Source organism: Neophocaena asiaeorientalis, unplaced genomic scaffold (assembly GCF_003031525.2).
Source record: "Neophocaena asiaeorientalis asiaeorientalis breed wild unplaced genomic scaffold, Neophocaena_asiaeorientalis_V1.1 scaffold204, whole genome shotgun sequence".
Taxonomy (NCBI): domain Eukaryota; kingdom Metazoa; phylum Chordata; class Mammalia; order Artiodactyla; family Phocoenidae; genus Neophocaena; species Neophocaena asiaeorientalis.
The window spans coordinates 294,893-315,048 of NW_020173922.1; the positions used below are offsets into that span (position 1 = coordinate 294,893).

General features: G+C 37.1%; 1 protein-coding gene across 2 annotated transcripts in view; it reads left to right on the top strand.

Annotated features, from left to right (window-relative positions):
- The window catches only part of SEC24A (SEC24 homolog A, COPII component), a 60,796-nt gene that overhangs the window by 3,669 nt on the left and 36,971 nt on the right, over nt 1-20,156 (top strand). For both annotated transcript variants that reach the window (XM_024752291.1, XM_024752290.1), the window contains exons 2-7: nt 8,763-9,245; nt 13,221-13,391; nt 15,471-15,548; nt 16,114-16,274; nt 16,565-16,737; nt 19,164-19,266. In XM_024752291.1, coding sequence (XP_024608059.1) covers nt 8,763-9,245; nt 13,221-13,391; nt 15,471-15,548; nt 16,114-16,274; nt 16,565-16,737; nt 19,164-19,266 — 1,169 coding nt within the window. The remainder of the gene's footprint in view (nt 1-8,762; nt 9,246-13,220; nt 13,392-15,470; nt 15,549-16,113; nt 16,275-16,564; nt 16,738-19,163; nt 19,267-20,156) is intronic.

Here is a 20,156-nt window from a genome sequence, read left to right on the forward strand (position 1 = left end):
TACTAATGTAAATTCTGGGATTCCATTGAGTCCTATAGAATAGGAATTTACAAAGGTAGAACCTAGTATCTCTTTGTTTTTGAAGCTGCTGTTTGGGTGATTGAGAAGCAATCACCTGCATCTATTTTTTTTTTTTTTTTTTTTTTTTTTGTGGTACGAAGGCGGACGCTCAATCACTGAGCCACCAGGGAAGCCCCACCTGCATCTATTTTAATCTCTCATTTGTTTCTTTTCTCCTGTTTCTAATTTGGCTTCTACTTCTATACATCCACCAAAACTGCCCTTAATAAGGCCACAAATGACTTCTTGGTTATTAAGTACGTAAAATATTTTTCATTTCTATCTTTTAATTGCTCTCTTTTTCCTAAAATGTTGGTGTTCCTCACAGCTTTCTGACCTGGTTCCCTTCTTTTTCTTTTTTTCTTAAAAAAAACAAAAAACAATAAGCACAGTAAACATTTATTATTTCATATAGTTTCTGTGGCTGGCTCTTTTCTTACTCTGCACATACTCCCTGCATGATATTATTAATTCTCATGATAGCAAATATTGTACATATGCCAGTGAGTTCCAAAGTTATATAATAAGCTGAAACCCATATAGATAGATGTCTTTCTATTGGACATTTCCACTTGAATCTCTTGATGACACCTAAAGTATGTCGAAAATAATTCTACATTCCCTCTTCCCTTTGCTATTCCCTGTCTTCCCCAGTTACTTTTCTCGTCCTTCTGTCCCAGTGAATGGCACTGCCATCTACTGACTTGCACAGGTCAGAATCCTGGGAATCATCCTTGGTTCCTTCCCCACTTCAATTCCACATCAATTCGTGTATTCAGTCCCCATATTCAATTCCACATCAATTTTCATTGGTTCAACTTCCTCTATCAGTTTTTTTTTTTTGGCCACACTGTGTGGCTTTTGGAATCTTAGTTATATATACTATATACCATCTTAATGGGGGAAGGGGAGAGAGAGAAGGGTACTTATGGGAAAACAATTTTTAGGAAAGATAAATTGGTCCTTAGTAGCATAGATGGGAGACTTGATCATTTTGTGACAGTGTATGTTTAGGTGTGGTGTGGAGAATTATCATCTCAGGTAATGAGGCAGTCTTCTCTGGTTGCTCCTGGGGAGGAGATTTATGACAACTTAATTCTTTTGAGTTCTTTTGGGAAGCTCTGCTTTTGGGCAGGTAAATGATTCCCAAAACTCATGCCCTGTACTCAAAATAATTTTTATGCCATGGTGGTATATTCTGGACCCCTTTAATGTCTCTGATCTATTATTTTGATGGGCTACATAATTTATTAATGACTTCAAAATGATATAATTAAAATCCATTTAGTGAAAACTTCATTACGTATTTACTACTACATTTCTAATGAACTACTGCAAGTTGATACATATAAAAATAAAAATTTCACATTATAAGTCACTCAAAATGGATCTATGATAATGACTACTACAAAGCAGTTTCTTTTGTATTTGTCTTTCTACTATTTGCATATTCTTTTCATTTTCTTCGTTGATATACTGTAAGACTTTTGCTTATTTTGTGCATTTTGTTAATATTTGGCTTTCACTTGGCTGCACGTGGCTTGAAGGCCTCTGGCATATTGGCCTGTGATAAAACAATAAATAAAAATATGAGACTGGGCCATGAAATCTTGTGGCAATACAAGGTGTGAGATGTTGGTTTTTATCCAGATGACCCAAAATATGCTTATAAGTTAACTTTTTACAAATGTTTTCATTGATTCAGACATCTCTGTATTCCCACTGCTGCTGTTTAGTCAATTATTTCTTACCTGGATTACTGCTATAGACTCCAGTCTCTTCCAATCTCTGATCTCTCCTCCAATCCCCAAGAGGTTCTTTTATGTCCTAACCTCCTGTCTCACTTCAGTCACTTGACTCTGCGGTGCCATACTGATTTTTCAGACTGCCCTTTCATGGCCACAGGTGACTGCACATGTTGTTCCTTTTTCTTGCACATGTTGGTTCCTTTTTCTGGGAACACCCTTGACAATCCTTTTCCTGGGGCTAACTCCTGTTATCTCTTAATATTTCACTCTGTTTTGTCCCTGCCTGGTTATATGTCTTCCGGTTTGGACTATAGCTACTTGAGGGCAGGGATGGAGTGGACCTTACCTTGTGTCCTCAGTAGATATTTAGTAAAATCTGTCTTTTCAATTAGTCAATGAATGGAGTGTTCCTAACCATTTGTAATAAAATGAATGATTAGCCTAAATATAGTGTTGACAATAAAATTAATTAATAGTCTAAGATCTAAGAAAGAAATGAAAATTTTATTCCACCTAACCTGAGGATTATAACCTGGAAGACAGTCTTTTAGAGAACTCTGAGGAATATTCCACCTGTTAGAGGTCAAAGTACAATTATATACCTTTTTGCGACAAAGGAGTATACATCAAATCACGTATTGACAGTTTACATAATCCAGATCTGGATGTACAAAGCTAGTAGTAGAGTGTTCTTGGCAGAATAAAAAGTGAAGAACCCTACAGTAGAAGCATTTTTAAGCTTGTTGAAGGAACGTTAAGAAGGTGGATGTGGCTGGAGCTGAGCAGAGAGGAAGAGTAGGAAGTTCTTTGAATAGCTTGCTAGTAATGGCCTTTGGCCATTAAAACAGAGTAATTGATGTCAGTTCACATAGTGACCTTACCATAATCAGTTACTAAACTCAAAGAATTGGTGTTCCATTATACAGACAGGGCTTTCAGTCTCTAGTGGAAATTATTCATTAAGCCATTTCGGATTGTATGATAAACTGTTAATAAGGTAGAATTGTAAAGGTATGTGTTTATTTGGAAGTGCAAATCTGCTCCAAGTCGGCTTAAATACAGCCTGCATAGACATCTTTCCAAAGTTAGAGATATCAGATAAAAAGACCCCTTGGCCTATACACATAAACAGATATTATTCACTAATAGCAAAGTCAAATTAGGATGGAAACAGCCTATTAAGAGAAGAACCATGCATAATTAATACAACAAAGATAGAACTAATGAATCTGTGGTTCAAGACATTGGCTTATTGTCTGAGTTGACATAGTCTATGTTAAACCTAATCTTAAAGAAAAATTGAACTTTATATTAAAGTTTGCTTAAAGAACAAGTGAAAAACAAATAGAATCAGAAAACTACAGGCTACTTACTTCCAGATCAGAAAGAACATATGTATTATCCTGGCACTGTTTCATTAAAATAAAATGAATGTTCAATATTTAAAAAAAAGAAAGTCGGAAATGAGACCAGAAAGGAGGCCAGGGACATAGAGGATATTATAAGCTAAGATAAGGACTTTGAAAGTTTTGAGTAGGAAGTTGATATGATCCATGTTTTAAAAGGTAATAGGATGTGTAGGAAATAAATCATAGAGGGATAAAGGAGGATGCAAATGTATCAGTTGGTCACGGGCTTTCAGACTTTGACTATAATCTACAATAAGAAATATTTTAGTGACCCAGTATATATATTCATATATGTATGTATTTGTAATGAAACCTCACAGTACTTGCCTTATTACATATAATGTCCTGCGATATTTTTCATTCTTAACTATGTTCTTTTTCATTACTAAAAAGATAGTTTGTAACCCATTGATATTTTCCGTTCTTTTTTTAAAATTAATTTTATTTTTTGGCTGCATTGGGTCTTCATTGCTGTGTGCAGGGTTTCTCTAGTTGCGGTTAGCAGGGGCTACTTTTCATTGCGGTGTGCCTGCTTCTCAATGCAGTGGCTTCTCTTGTTACGGAGCACGGGCTCTAGGCGCGTGGGCTTCAGTAGTTGTGGCCTGTGGGCTCAGTATTTGTGGCTCATGGGCTCTAGAGCACAGGCTCAGTAGTTGTGGTGCATGGGCTTAGTTGCTTTGTGGCATGTGGGATCTTCCTGGACCAGGGCTCAAACCCGTGTCCCCTGCATTGGCAGGTGGATTCTTAACCACTGCACCACCAGGGAAGTCCGATATTTTCCATTCTTAACTATCTTTTTTTTTTTTTTAACTAGCTTCATTCACTTTATTTTTCTCATAGAAAACTATGTGGTGGCTACAGCTTGAGCCTGTGTCCTCTGCATGGAAACTCTGGTGTGGGTCTTTACAAGATGGTCAGTGAATTCCTGATACGGAGACTTGGTGAACACCGTCTCTTTCCAGAGATCAGAAGTGAGATAACTGTAGGTCTTGGAAATGCCATCAAAAGTGGCCTTGGTGAAGTTGCCCAGGGTGGCGGTGCAGCCCCTGGCAGAGGTGTAGCAGTCATCAGTTCCAGCCATCATCAGTAGCTTCTTGGGCACAGGGCTGAGAGGATGCCATTGCCCCTGGGGGCAGGGATGAAGTGAACCAGCGCAGAGCCACAGCGGCCAGTCACCTTGCAAGGGGTAGTATGGGGCTTGCCGATCTTGTTCCCCCAGTAGCCTCGCTGCACGGGAACGATGGAGAGCTTGGCCAGAATGATGGTCCCACGGATGGCATTACTAAAAAGATAGTTTGTAACTCATTGATTTCATAACTCATTAATTAATTGTATCCACTGTTTGAAACAGTGTTAATGTACTATGACAAAGCATCCTTGTACAATGAGAACATTTGTAGAGACTCATATGTAAGGTGACTTCTTTTTTGAGAAATAATTTTTGAGGAAAATGTCACCTTATAATTGGACATTTATGGTGCTTTGAATAATAGATACCGTTTTAACTACTTAGAAGTGAAAATAAATGTTCTGTTCATAGTACTTACAAACTACAAAATCCCTAACAACAAGTTAACTAAATTTAATTAATTTATTTATTTTTAAGTTTTAAAAAAATTGTTTTACTTTTTTTTTGGCTGTGCTGGGTCTTCGTTGCTGTGCACAGGCTTTCTCTAGTTGTGGCGAGCGGGGGCTACTCTTTGTTGCAGTGCACCGGCTTCTCATTGCGGTGGTTTCTCTTGTTGCAGAGCATGGGCTCTAGGCACATGGGCTTCAGTAGTTGTGGCTCACGGGCTCTAGAGCGCAGGCTCAGTAGTTGTGGCACATGGGTTTGTTTAGTTGCTCTGTGGCATGTGGGATCTTCCTGGACCAGGGACACCAGGGAACCCGTGTCTCCTGCATTGGCAGGCGGATTCTTAACCACTGCACCACCAGGGAAGCCCCTAAATTTAATTTAAATAAGGTATAAGACATCTTTACGAAAAAAGCATGAAATATAATTGGAAGATATAAAACAAGTTTTGAATAAGTGGAGAGATATATACCATGTTTATGATAGAAAGGAAGTTGTTTTTGTTTTTCTTTCCAGCTGTGCTGCATGGCTTGTGGGATCTTAGTTCCCTGACCAGGGATTGAACCCTGGCCCTCGGCAGTGAAAGTGCAGAGTCCTAACCACTGGACCGCCAGGGAATTCCTGAAAGATTTTCTATCATAAAATGTCAAACAATCCAAAATGAATATATAAATCAAATGTAATTCCTGTTGACATTTAACTTTTTTTGTGTGGGAGACTGCATAAAGTAGTCTAATATTTTTGTGTATGTCTGAAAATTTTCATAATAAAAAGGTTTATAAGAAGGATATCATACTTACCTCTCTATAACTTCCCTTTTTTCTCTTAGTATTCTTTTTTTTTTTTTTTTTTTTTTCAATCGGCAGGTGGACTTGCAACAACTGCGCCACCAGGGAAGCCCTCTCTTAGTATTCTTTTTGTAATTTATTTTAGTTGGTAGATGTACATCTGGTTTACTCATTTTATTGATAATTAGCCCATTGTGTGACTAATCTACAATTTATTTATTCAGTCTCCTGCTGATGGATATTTAATTTGTTTGCAATTTTCCATTATTATAAACATTGCTGCAACTAACACATATGGATCTATTTCTTTTGTCCTGGAAGGATACCTGTTTTTTTTTTTTTTTTTTGCAGAGCAATGCGTATAGACTCTCTCTCCCCAGCTACATATTACTTATGTGTGTATGCTTTTGTAGGCCTCCCAATCCTACCTCTCTCTATATATGCATATGCTTATGTATGTTTGTATAAGTATTGTGTAATTTATGAAACGATTCAAATTAGGCTGATGATATTTGTACATTGCTTGCATGGATTGAGGGGGTATGATTGGAAGATACGTATTTTCTTTTTATACCTTTTGAATGTAAAACGTCCAAAGAAATTAGGTTTGTATGCGTGCCGTCTTTTGAAAAATATTCATCTTATTTCTTTTCATTGTTTAGTTTTATGGGCAAAAATGACAGCATATTCCTTAGAAGTGGTGATTCTAGAGATTAATATTTTTTAATTAATTTATTTTTGGCTGTGTTGGGTCTTCGTTTCTGTGTGAGGGCTTTCTCCAGTTGCGGCAAGCGGGGACCACTCTTCATCGCGGTGCGCGGGCCTCTCACTGTCACAGCCTCTCCCATTGTGGAGCACAGGCTCCAGACGCGCAGGCTCAGTAATTGTGGCTCACGGGCTTAGTTGCTCCGCGGCATGTGGGATCTTCCAAGACGAAGGCTTGAACCCGTGTCCCCTACATTGGCAGGCAGATTCTTAACCACTGCGCCACCAAGGAAGCCCTAGAGATTAATTTTTTAATAACAGCTTTAAAATGTACAGGTCAATGATTTTTAGTGTATTCACTGAAAATTGCAACCATCACTACAATCAGTTTTAAAATATCTTTATCACCCCCAAAAAAGAAACCCCATACCCATTAGCAGTTACTACCCATTCCCTCCTTCCAGCTGTTGTAACCACAAATCTACCTCTGTGTTTGTGGGTTTTCCTGTTCTGAACATTTTATATAAATGATTTATACAGTGTATGATCTTTTGTGACTAATGCCTTTCAGTTAGTATAAAGTTGGGACTTCCCTGGTGGTCCAGTGGTTAAGAATCCGTCTTGCGATGCAGGGGACGCCGGTTAGATCCCTGGTTGGGAAACTAAGATCCCACATGCCGCGAGGCAGCTAAGCCTGCGAGCCGCAACTACTGAGCCCACACCCACAGCTAGAGAGCCTGTGTGCTGCAACTACAGAGCCCACACGCCCTGCAGCCCGTGTGCCACAACTAGAGAGAAGCCCGTGCACTAAAATGAGGAGCCCATGTGCCACAATGAAGGATCCCACGAGCCACAACTAAGACCTGATGCAATAAATAAATAAACAAACATAAAATGTTAAAAAAACACTAATAATATCAATAGTCTTTAAAAAAAATAAAGTTTTCAAGGTTCATCTGTATTATAGCATGTCATCAGTACTTCATTACTTTTTATGACCAAATAATATACCATTGTATGGTTATGCCTCTTTTGTTTATCTGTTCATTAGTTGATGGACATTTGGGTTGTTTCTCCTTTTTGGATATTACAAATAATGATGTTATGAACATTTGTGTACAAGGTTTTATGCAGACTAGGAGTGGAATTGCTGGATTATATAACTATGTTTAACATTTGAAGAACTGCCAAACTATTTTCCAATGTAGTTGTACCGTTTTACATTTCCACTAGCAATGTATGAGCTTTCCAGTTTTTCCACATCCTTGTCAACAGTTGTCACTTTCCAGCTTTTTCTTTATAACTGTCCTAGTTGGTGTGAGTGGTATCTCACTGTGTTTTTTTTTTTTTTTTCTTGGCTGCGTTGGGTCTTTGTTGCTGCGCGTGGGCTTTCTCTAGTTGTGGTGAGTGGGAGCTACTCTTTGTTGTGGTGTGCAGGCTTCTTGTTGCAATGGCTTCTCTTGTTGTGGAGCACGGGCTCTAGGTGTGCCGGCTTCAGTAGGTGAAGCATGTGGGCTTCAGTAGTTGTGGCTCGTGGGGTCTAGAGCACAGGCTCAGGAGTTGTGGTGCACAGTCTTAGTTGCTCTGTGGCATGTTGGATCTTCCTGGACCAGGGATCGAACCCATGTCCCCTGCATTGGCAGGTGGATTCTTAACCACTGTGCCACCCTCATTGTGGTTTTGATTTGCAGTTCTCTAATGACTAATAATGTTGAACATTTTTGCATGTGCTTACTGGCCATTTGTTTACCTCTTTGGAAGTATATTTGAATGCTATTTAAAGCCTTTGCTCATTTTTTTTAACATCTTTATTGGCGTATAATTGCTACGCAATGGTGTGTTAGTTTCTGCTTTATAACAAAGTGAATCAGCCATACATACACATATATCCCCATATCTCCTCCCTCTTGCATCTCCCTCTCACCCTTCCTATCCCACCCCTCTAGGTGTTCACAAAGCACCGAGCTGATCTCCCTGTGTTATGTGGCTGCTTCCCACTAGCTATCGATTTTACATTTGGTAGTGTATATATGTCCATGCTACTCTCTCACGTTGTCCCAGCTTACCCTTCCCCCTTCCCTTGTCCTCAAGTCCATTCTCTACATCTGCGTCTTTATTCCTCTCCTGCCCCTAGGTTCATCAGAACAATTTTTTTCTTTTTTTTTTATATTCCATATATATGTGTTAGCATACAGTATTTGTTTTTCTCTTTCTGGCTTACTTCACTCTGTATGACAGACTGTAGGTCCATCCACCTCACTACAAATAACTGAATTTCGTTTCTTTTTATGGCTGAGTAATATTCCATTGTATGTATGTGCCGTATCTTCTTTATCCATTCATCTGTTCTTTGGTCATTTTTAATTAGGTTATTTGTCTTTTCATTGTTGGGTTGTGAGAGCACCATATGTTTTACTGTATTTTTTAAAGTATTGCTTTATTTGTTTGTAAAACTAATTTTTCCTCCTCTTATTGGAAGGTCCTGTCCAAAATGCACTGATGTCTTCACAAGTGTCAGTGAGCCAAGGATATAATTCTCAGCTTCCAGGATCCTACCCTCATCTAATACCAGCAAAGACTTTGAATCCAGTCTCTGGACAGTCTAACTCTGGTGGTTCCCAGACTGTTTCTCCACTAAGTAATTATCAGGGACCTGGACAGACTGTTTATAGACCATCTGTGGCTTCTAATCCAGTGACACCTTCACTCCGTAGTGGTCCTGTTCCCCAAATGCCACTACCTACTTCTCAGAACCCAGCTGCTACACCAATGCCTTCTGGTAGCTTTCTTCCTGGAGCCAACATACCACCACCCTTGAATTGGCAATATAACTATTCGTCACAGACAAACCATTGTCCTCGTGCATCATCCCAACCGACCATGTCTGGGAATGCAAGTTTGACAACTCCTCAATATGTTTCTTCTGGAGATGCTTCACTTCAAAACAACTTCATAAAATCAGGTAGAGTTCTTACAGGACTGCTTAAAATGTAGAGATGGGAAAATTTTGCTTGTTTAAATGTTTTAAATGACTATTTCAACCTTAAAATCATGTGGAAGGCTATTGATTTTTTTGATCATTGTTAATCTTTAAATAGATTACTTCTGTAACCTTTGGGTCAACTTAAAATCATGATTGTTCCTGCCTTGCTTCTTTCCTTTGAAGGTATCCTCTGAATTTCTTTGAGTCACCCATGATATTTCAGGGTTTCAGGTATGCATGCAGAACCACTTAAGTACTGGCCATTACTTTTATTAATGGGTTTCCATCTTGTATTCTAGGGAAGCTTAATCCCTGTGGTCTCTCTTTGGACTTGATCTAAGGCTTGGCTTGTCTATTTGTTATGGCATAGACAATTTTTGGCTCCAGAAACCAGGGAATCTGGAGGGGCAGGTGAAAACAAGACAGTACTTTTGGGGTGAGGAGTATTATTGAGCACTCTGTGGTCAGAAGGCAGTGCACAGAGATTTATCTCTGTTTTTTTTAGGAGTTTTATAACTTTAGTTCCTACATTCAGGTGTTTGATCAATTTTGAGTTAATTTTTGTGTATGGTGTTAGTAGGTAGGGATTCAGCTTCATTCTTGTGCATTTGGATATACAGTTGTCCCAGGACTATTTGATGGAAAGACTGTTCTTCCTCCCATTGAATGATCTTGACACCCGTGTTGAAAATCAGTTGATCATAAATGTAGGGTTTATTTCTGTACTCTGAATTCTGTTCCATTGATCTATATGTCTATTTTTATACTAGTACCAAACATCTTGATTAGCGTAGCTTTGTAGTAAGGTTTGAATTGTAAAGATTGACTCCTCCACCTTTTTAGGTTTTTTTCAAGATTGTTTTGGCTGTCCTAGGTCCCTTGCATTTCCATAAGAATTTTAGGATTAGCTTGTCAATTTTTGCAATAAAAAGACAGCTGTGATTTTGATAGGGATTGTGCTGAATCTGTACATCAATTTGGGAAGAAAGCTATATACTCTTGGACTGACTTTGATCATTTTATTTTTTAACCTCAGTGCTTGGTCATATACGGTTCAAAAGTAGGTTCATTTAACCATTTCACTATTCCCTTTTTTTATATTAAAATTTGTCTTAAACACTTATCAACATTAATAGTGTTACTTTGAAAAGCATTTCAGATTCTGTATTAGGATCTGCAGGTTGATTCTGCTCAGCAGACATCCTCAAGGAAATGAACTAGTAAAAGTTTCCAAGTGAAATAGTAATATCAGTCATTACCTTTTTATATTCATATGTATTTCTGCATCTAGATACTACATGCACTTCATCAGTTTTGTAGTTTGTTAACTGCTGAAACTATTTTTCTTAGCCTCTTGACTAGCCACTGGCCCTGGTGAATGCATTTTGGACTTGTAAAGATTAAGGCTGCTTCTAGAAACTTAGTTTCTTTGGAGAGATCTTCTGATCCATAATTGTTAGACCTAAAATCCTTCTGATTACTCTTATTCTTATTCACTTGACACCATGAGTGAGCATCAGTCACTTGAAGTTAATGAACATTCACTTCTTTATTAAGGTAACATTTATTATATAGAATTTTAGGTAACATTTTAGGTAACATTTTTAGGTAACATTTATATAGGTATCATTTATTGAATGTTTGTTATTTTCCAGCTCTTTACCAAACTTTAATGTGTGTTATCTTATTTAATCTTTACAGCAGTACGTTTTACAGATAAGGAATGTGAGGCTTGAATAATTTTCCCAAAGCCACAAGAAAATAGGTTGGGAAAAGGTACTATTTAAAATTAGGTGTAGCCTCTCATTAAAAAGCACGTGATCAATAATCTGAAATATTTTTTTGGCTATAACAGAAGCCCTCAGGTAGAGCACCTTGATTACAGCACAGATGTGGTGAAAGAGACATAAGGAAGTGCCAAAACTTATGAAGGTTTCTATATAAAAGAAGGGGAAAGAAAGATACATAAACTAATAAAATGAACCTACAAGAGATGTATGACTGCCCTTCTCTTTTCTTAATGAGAACTCTAAAAAACTTCCCCAGTTTTTACCTCTGTTTTTTCATCATTGTTAGGTGCCTGGTTGTCTGATCTCAGAACTGTATCTAGGGATTTCCTTGGTGGTCCAGTGGTTGGGACTTCGCCTTCCAAAGCAGGGGGTGCCAGTTCGATCCCTGGTCAGGGAGCTAAGATCCCACATTCCTTGCGGCCAAAAAACCAAAAAAACCCATAAAACAGAAGCAATATTGTAACAGATTCAATAAAGACTTTAAAAATGGTCCACATCAAAAAAATCTTAAAATAAAAACTGTATCTAAGTTATGCAAATTTCTAATTCATGTATTAAAATTCTCTGACTTTTTTTTTCTAATGGGACACCTTTTAGCATGTAATTAGTTTTAGGGATCTCAGAAGGCAGATTCTGAAACTCTAACTATTAGTGTTCTAAATAAGAGTCATTCAACTTGAAAACATCTATTTTATGAAATGTAGCCTATTCTGGATTCAACAATATTCCTCTTAAAGCTGTGAAAAATCTCTATCAGCTCACTTGTATTCTGTTAAACATTAGGTTGTTACATCTTTGTGGCCAGATGTATCAAACATTCTTATTCATGCTGAGTTGCAAATGTACCTTGCCCTTTTGTTCCTTTGACTTGTCTCTATTGCCATAGATATGTATGGGTGCTTCTTTGATAAGGGAGTTACATGGCAGTAATCTTTGTCTTCACCTTTGACAACAGGGCACTGATTAGTCTTGTTGGGAGATCATTTTTCAATTTGGCCCTGGAGAATTGAACAGTATTGAAGAAACATATTGAAATTTTTTATATTTAGGTATCTTTATTCCTTTGATTTTACAAAATACAGAGTTTTACAAAATACAGGTAGAATATATTATATGTAAAATTTATTACCTATTTCACTTACAAATTCAGAGGATTAAAAGTCTTGTAATGAAAAATTAAATCACATATATTTTATCAGTAGTATTATCAGTAGTATTTTATCTACTTTATAGACTTTGTTCCTCCTCTTTAGCAAATGAGAAGGTGGAAGCAGTATTATTGATTTGAATGAACAGGTGGTTGTGGGTTTTGGAACTTTGCATGTCACACAGAAGAATTTCCCCAAGGGTAACTCACAGTGTTTTTACAGTAGTCAGAACTTACTGTCCTAATAGAAAATTGGTGAAATTGAGGCAGTGAGATACTGGTAGATACAAGGACAAATACCATGTCATTTCTTAGTTTTGTTTGATGGGTACTTTTAAACCTCTTGGATATCAGTGTTTCATAAGGTTTATACGTAAACTTTGGATCATTTCCTGATTTTTAAGCCTAGGGAGTGTTCTTAATATAGTATTTAAGCAATTATTGAAAGTAAACTACTTTTAATTATTATTAGGTAAACACTGAACAGTGTACACATTTATTATCTATTTTAACAGGTTATACCCCCAATAAAAATGAAGCAAAATGAACTAAAACTTGGAAAATTTAGGATAACCACAATAGTTTGTAGTTTTAGAAAGCTAACTCTAAACCTAATTGATGATAGTGAATGGACTATATTGATAGGTATTCATAAACTTTTATTAATGTTAATTTCTACTGGAATATTTGATGTGGCCTGTTGAAACTGTGACCAGTTAATGAAAAATTAATCAATAAACAGGGCATTGTATCTACTGTATAAGTGATTTGATGCTGACTTTATATTTATACTGCTTTAATAATCGACAGGTAAGAATTATGGTAGGAGAGACTTGGAAATGTGTAAAGTATGCATATAAATTAGAAAGTCATTCATCTGGGAGGTTAACTTATTTCTAGTAATTTTTGGTTTGTAGTTGAACTATAGATTTGGAAGTTACTTAGATTCGGTAAAAGGCCGTTTTGGCATTTTTCTTAAGTTCTTAAGTGTCATGTGAAAAACCACTGTTTCCATAGGATCTGCACCCCCCTTAGTGAATACACCTCTGCCTACCACTTTTCAACCAGGAGCTCCTCTTGGGCCCCCTCCAACTGGAGCACCACCTCCAGTGAGGGCCCTTACGCCTCAGAAATCAACACATAGAGCTGTGCCCCAGCCCACCTTTAATTCAGCTAGCAACCAAGAAGGTAAGCAAGACAAAAACCAAGTCACGTCCTAAAGTTTTGACTCAGGGTGGAAAGGTGAATATTATCTGAATTCCGTGCATTCAAGTCATATTCTAACAGAAAATCTAGTTTTTTTGGTTAGTGATGCCCCTCAGGAATTTAGAGTTTAAAAAAGTTTCTTGGTATTCCACTGCCCCATTCTGGGCTGTGGAATAGCTTTTGGGATCACTGTTGACTTTTTTTGTTGCTGTGCAGATTTTAAAAATCATGGCTATAAAGTTATATGTCTTTTGGGAGAGGGAGGCGAGAAAGGAAATTTTGCTTTTCTGGACATGATGTTAGAACTATCCTTTTAATACATTGGCCCTTTTTTATGGAAGCAGTATTTTGCTTGCCACTCTTACTGTAAATGTAACAAATATTTATGAGCCTAAATAAAAAGTCAAGTATACAAACATTTTGATGTTTTATAGTTTTAAAGCATTGTCTTCAGAGGTAACTTTAACATGTAAGTTTATTAATTTAAACAAAATATTTTATAAAATAAGAAATTTGATTTTAGCCATAATATAACCATTGCAGCAAGATTGGAAATAGGAAAACAGAAGAGGAGGGGAAAAAACCACTGCCCATATCCTACTACTCAATATAATCAATATTATCATTTTTGTATTTTCTTCTACCATTTCCTTTTTTTAGTATTGTTAGTAGGGAAAAAACTGACCTGTGTATAATTTGAAAAGAATGGTGTTAACAATGAGTAACAAAATGATAAAGCCGTGTCCCACTGGTTGCCACCTGATAATTTTGAATATCAAGCTACAATAAGTATTTAAACTTTTAACCAACTAAAAATATGCTCTATGTTTTTGTTTCTACAAAACAGTTTTACTAAGGTTTTCTGTATCAACTCATGGCTAAAGGCCTGGTGGTCTTGAGAATTGGAAAGGAGTTACTAACTTTATGAAACCATTAAACTTATCTATTTGGTGTTAAAACTGTTAAAAGTTAGCACCTTTATACTTAGGTGCTAGAGGTTGATACTATTCATTGATTTTAGTTTCTTCTGTACCCAAATTAGAGCTAATAAATAGCAGAGGTACATAATGATAAATTTTTATTATTCATTTTAGTGGTTGTTTGCTAGACCAAAGCAATTGTTCTAATTAATATATATCACCTTAAACTTAACTCTAGATTCTACTCTGTTCCATATTTTTATTTTTAAAAATTTTTTTCTTATATTCTATTTTTTTTGAATTTTATTTTATTTATTTTTTTATACAGCAGGTTCTTATTAGTCATCCATTTTGTACACATCAGTGTATACATGTCAATCCCAATCTCCCAATTCATCCCCCCCGCCACTTTCCCCCCTTGGTGTCCATACATTTGTTCTTTGTGTCTCAATTTCTGCCCTGCAAACCGGTTTTTCTAGGTTCCACATGTATGCGTTAATATACGATATTTGTTTTTCTTGCTGACTTACTTACTTTTTTTTTTTTTTTGCGGTACGCGGGCCTCTCACTGTTGTGGCCTCTCCCGTTGTGCACAGTCTCCGGACGTGCAGGCTCAGCGCCATGGCTCACGGGCCTAGCCGCTCCACGGCACGTGGGATCTTCCCGGACCGGGGCACAAACCCATGTCCCCTGCATCAGCAGGCGGACTCTCAACCACTGCGCCACCAGGGAAGCCCTTACTTACATATTTTTTAAAAAAGGTTTTTATCCTCATAAATTTATTTCATCCTTAAATAGTATTGATTTTGGTGACTTATTTTAGTGCGTACTGCTCCTTAGAAGTTTTTAATGCTGCTCTCACAACTAGTAAAATCTTTCAGGTAGTATATAATTTTATAAACTACACAAAGTACCATTCTTTTTGGAAGCTTATAAAGTTATTTGAAACTTTTTTATATTTTGTATATTTAAAATCTTACATTCTTTGAAATTTTTATTTCAACATTTAACATTTCCTGGGTTGTGGTTTAAACTATTTGTCATTTGGAAAGTTATCATAAATTTTAAACGTTAGCTCAAATCTTGCAAAAATTATAATAATGGTTCTAATTTAAATATTGTTAATAAACTTCCTCCTTAGGTATTATACCAAATACCAATAATGGATCTATGGTGGTTCACAATAGTTATGATGAAATTGAAGGCGGTGGCTTCTTGGGTGAGATGCTATAAAAGTTTTTTTGTTTTTTTAAGTATGTGTTCCTTGTAGGAAACAAAGAAGAAAACTTCATAATTATGTCACACAATGATACCTACTGTTAGCATTTTTTATCTCCATGTGTTTAGATTTTTTGTTAGGTTTTTTTCCCCTTTAGGATTGGGATTATGGGCTTTATTACTATTATGTTATGACCGAAGAGTATTTTTTTCAATTAAATCTATTTAAATTTACTTATCCAGTTGAACATTTAGTATGTTTTAATTAAAGTTGTTTTGACTTAAATTTTAGTCTGAATACAAAGTTTAGTACATGATATGAGATATGAGAGTAAATTAATTATACTAAACTTATTTTTGTGTGTAGTCCACTGTAGCTAGATTTTAATCATTGCTCTTACTTTGTTACTAGTGTTTATTTGTTTTACTTTACAAAATTGATGAATGAAAGTATTAAATTACCCAAAGGATTTTAGAGTTACGATTTCTATAATTTAATGGATGTGTGTGTTGATTTAAAGTACTCTGGAGTGTTAAATAGAACTTAAAAGTTACCTTGTTTCTAGCAACACCACAGCTTACTAATAAGAATCCTACAATGAGCCGAAGTGTTGGATATTCATATCCCTCCTTACCACCTGGTTATCAGAGCACAATACCACCTAGTACAACAGGAATGCCACCCTCTTCCTTGAATTATCCAGGTGGTCCACAGGCATTTACTCAGGTATACTTTTTGTTTTTGTTTTTTTACCTGTATTCCACTTCAGTTTAAACTGTATTCACATGAAAAAATTTTAGGAAGGTATAATGAAAATTTTTAACCAGTTAGAATGGTAATAAATATTTCATAAGGCCTTTGTCCTGTTACATATCTCCAGAACCAAAAATTGACCAGGAAATCTAGATTACAGTGTTGTTATTTAGAGAGAAATTAAGTAACCAAGTCCTTATACTCTTCTCTTTTCAACTGAAGACATTATAAAGGCTACTTACTTTGAAATTATATATCTTTAGACTCCTTTAGGTGCTAATCATTTACCTGCAAGCATGAGTGGATTAAGTCTACATCCAGAGGGGCTAAGGGTTATCAATCTACTTCAAGAAAGAAACATGCTTCCATTGACACCTTTGCAGCCTCCTGTTCCAAATTTGCATGAAGATATTCAGAAACTCAACTGTAACCCAGAGTAAGGCTTCAAACAGCGCTTCTTTTTAAATATGACATTTTACTTGTTCTAAAATTCTTCCAGATTATTTTTGAGCTTCATGTGTTACGAACAAGCTATACAAATGTATTAATTTATGAAAGTAGTTCTGCATGCAGAAAACAGCGCTTTGTTAGTTGCTTACTTGATATTTGAAATATTCTAAGTCAAGAAATAGAGGGCTTCCCCGGTGGCACAGTGGTTGAGAGTCTGCCTGCCAATGCAGGGGACGCAGGTTTGTGTCCCGGTCCGGGAAGATCCCACATGCCGCGGAGCAGTTGGGCACTTGAGCCATGGCCGCTGAGCCTGCGCGTCCGGAGCCTGTGCTCCGCAACGGGAGAGGCCACAGCAGTGGGAGGCCCGCATACCACTAAAAAAGAAAGAAATAGAGTTGTAACCCCTGATCTGATAGCTACTCTTATCAGCTCTCATGGGACTATGATATTCATTATCATTATGGTGATTACATTATATTTTCAAAGTCCAAAGGACAGAGACTTGATTCTATATAATCCTTTATTTGATCTCATTTTAAATTGTTTTTCATAACCAACATAATTATAATACTCTTTTCTCTCTTAAAATTGATTGTGAGTTTAAGTGTATATGAAGACTTTCTGATAAACTGAATTTTGTTATTTTTATTTATTGTAAAAATTTATTATTTATTTGGCTGCATTGGGTCTTAGTTGCAGCATGTGGGATCTTCTGTTGCGGTGTAGGGGCTCTTCTCTAGTTGTTGTGCACAGGCTCCAGAGCGTGTGGGCTCAGTAGTTGCAGCGCTCGGGCTCCAGAGTGCGTGGGCTCTCTAGTTATGGTGTGTGGGCTCCAGAGCACATGGGCTTAGTTGCCCTGCAGTATGTGGGATCTTAGTTGCCCAACTAGGGATCAAACCATTGTCCCCTGCATTGGAAGGTGGATTCTTTTTTTAAAAAAATTATTTATTTATTTTGGCTGTGTTGCGTCTTCGTTTCTGTTCATGGGCTTTCTTTAGTTGCGGCGAGCGGGGGCCACTCTTCATTGCGGTGTGCGGGCCTCTCACTGTCGCAGCCTCTCCTGTTGCGGAGCACAAGCTCCAGATGCGCAGGCTCAGTAGTTATGGCTCACGGGCCTAGTTGCTCCGCGGCATGTGGGATCTTCCCAGACCAGGGCTCGAACCTGTGTACCCTGCATTGGCAGGCAGACTCTCAACCACTGCGCCACCAGGGAAGCCCCTGGAAGGCGGATTCTTAACCACTGGACCACCAGGGAAGTCCCTGAATTTTTTTTTAATTAATTAATTTTTATTTTTGGCTGCGTTGGGTCTTCATTGCTACACGTGGGCTTTCTCTAGTTGTGGTGAGCGGGGGCTACTCTTTGTTGTGGTGCACGGGCTTCTCACTGTAGTGGCTTCTTTTGTTGCAGAGCACAGGCTTTAGGTGCACGGGCTTCAGTAGTTGTGGCATACGGGCTCAGTAGTTGTGGCACGTGGGCTCCGTAGTTGTGGCTCGCGGGCTCTAGAACGCAGGCTCAGTAGTTGTAGCACAGGGGCTTAGTTGCTCCGCGGCATGTGGGATATTCCCTGCGTTGGCAGGCGGATTCTTAACTACTGAGCCACCGAAATTGGGAAGCCCAATTTTGTTATTTTTAAATAGTCTTTTTAAAACCATCAGTAAAACTGAGCTTTTCAGTAATACACTTAACTTTTTTTTTAAGATTTTTTATTTATTTATTTATTTATTTAATTTTTGGCTGCATTGGGTCTAGTTGCAGTACTCAGAATCTTCCTTGAGGCATGCAGGATCCTTCATTTCAGTGCAGGGGCTCTTCGTTGTGGTGCACGGGCTTCTCGTTGTGGCGAGTAGCTTTTCTCTTCTGTAGTGGCATGCAGGCTCCAGGGCGCATGGGCTCTGTATTTGTGGCACGCAGGATCTAGTTGAGGCGTGCGTGAGCTCAGTAGTTGTGGCATGCAGGCTTAGTTGCCCTGAGGCATGTTGGATCTTAGTTTTCTGACCAGGGATTGAACCCGTGTCCCCTGCATTGTAAGGCAGATTCTTTACCACTGGACCACCAGGGAAAGTCCCAGTAATACGCTTAACTTTGCATGTGCAAATTTGGGTCATCACCTTTAAATTCCAGTGCCATCTAGATTTATATAAAGAAAAATAAGTTCTTTGGTAGTCTAGACTGTCTTATGCACAAGCTGAGAAGAAAATTTGTTTTAGTTATAGAAAATGGGATTATAACCGTCTACCCTTTCTTTCTGAATAAGATTTAAATATTTAAAAAGGATAAAATTTGTGAGGGTCTATTGAAATACTTCATTTGTAATCTGATCCAATGTTAAAATGTGTACCTTTTAAGTCTTTTTATTTTTGTCCAAAAATAGTCATAGTAACAACTGACAAATGATTTTTACATTGATATAGGTTATTCCGATGCACACTGACTAGCATTCCTCAGACTCAGGCCTTACTGAATAAAGCCAAACTTCCTCTGGGACTGCTGCTTCATCCTTTTAAAGACCTAGTGGTATGTTTTACTAGCGAAAGTAAATGTTTTGTGGAAAATTATCTTGGTGGTAAGGAATTTTTTATAATAGTGCAAGAATTTGTTTGAGCTATCTTTAGGAATTTGACCATTGGCCGATTCCTCTTGTATTTCAGCCAAAAATATTATCAAACGCTTTCACAAAGAGATAAAATAAACATATTGTTGAAAAATTCAGGAGGTACTGAATAGAATAGAGGTACTGAAGAAAATAAATAAATGAACCATACTATTTTAACAAGTTGTAAATTGTTTACCCATTAAAATACTTTACCCATTCTCCCAGTTCTTCCATTCTTGGAGTAAAATCTGTTGCTTTAAGAAGCTGTTTCCAAAAAGAAGAAGAAGAAAAGAAAAGAAGCCCTTCTACTTTTGTCCTAAGGCTCTGGGACCTTGACATGTGACCACATACGGTTTGAGAGAATCAGTCCATAAGTGAAGTGACTTTCCCAATACAAACCTCCTTTTGGTAATAGGATTGTATTGCCTTTACTGATTTTTGACTTTAACTTTAGATCTTTTAAAACGTTGGATAAACTTTAAATAGGAGCATAATTGCGAAGTCCAATAAAATATTTAAATATAATTTAACCATACCTTACTTTGTGACAGTTCTTTTATGAGAACTTAGTAGCCTGTTAATATAACATGAAGAAACTTCCTAATGATTTAATTAGTCATTTTTTAGAATATTGATCCTTCCTTCACCATTCATCTCACAGATATGTTGTAAATTTACTATGTTGGTTTTGTAATGTAAACTTTTAATGAGAAAATAAATACTTTTTAAAAGGCAAAATTTAATGAGAATGGTCCTGGGGAAAATCACTAGGGTTTAAGAACCAGTACATTTCATTACATAATTTTTTATT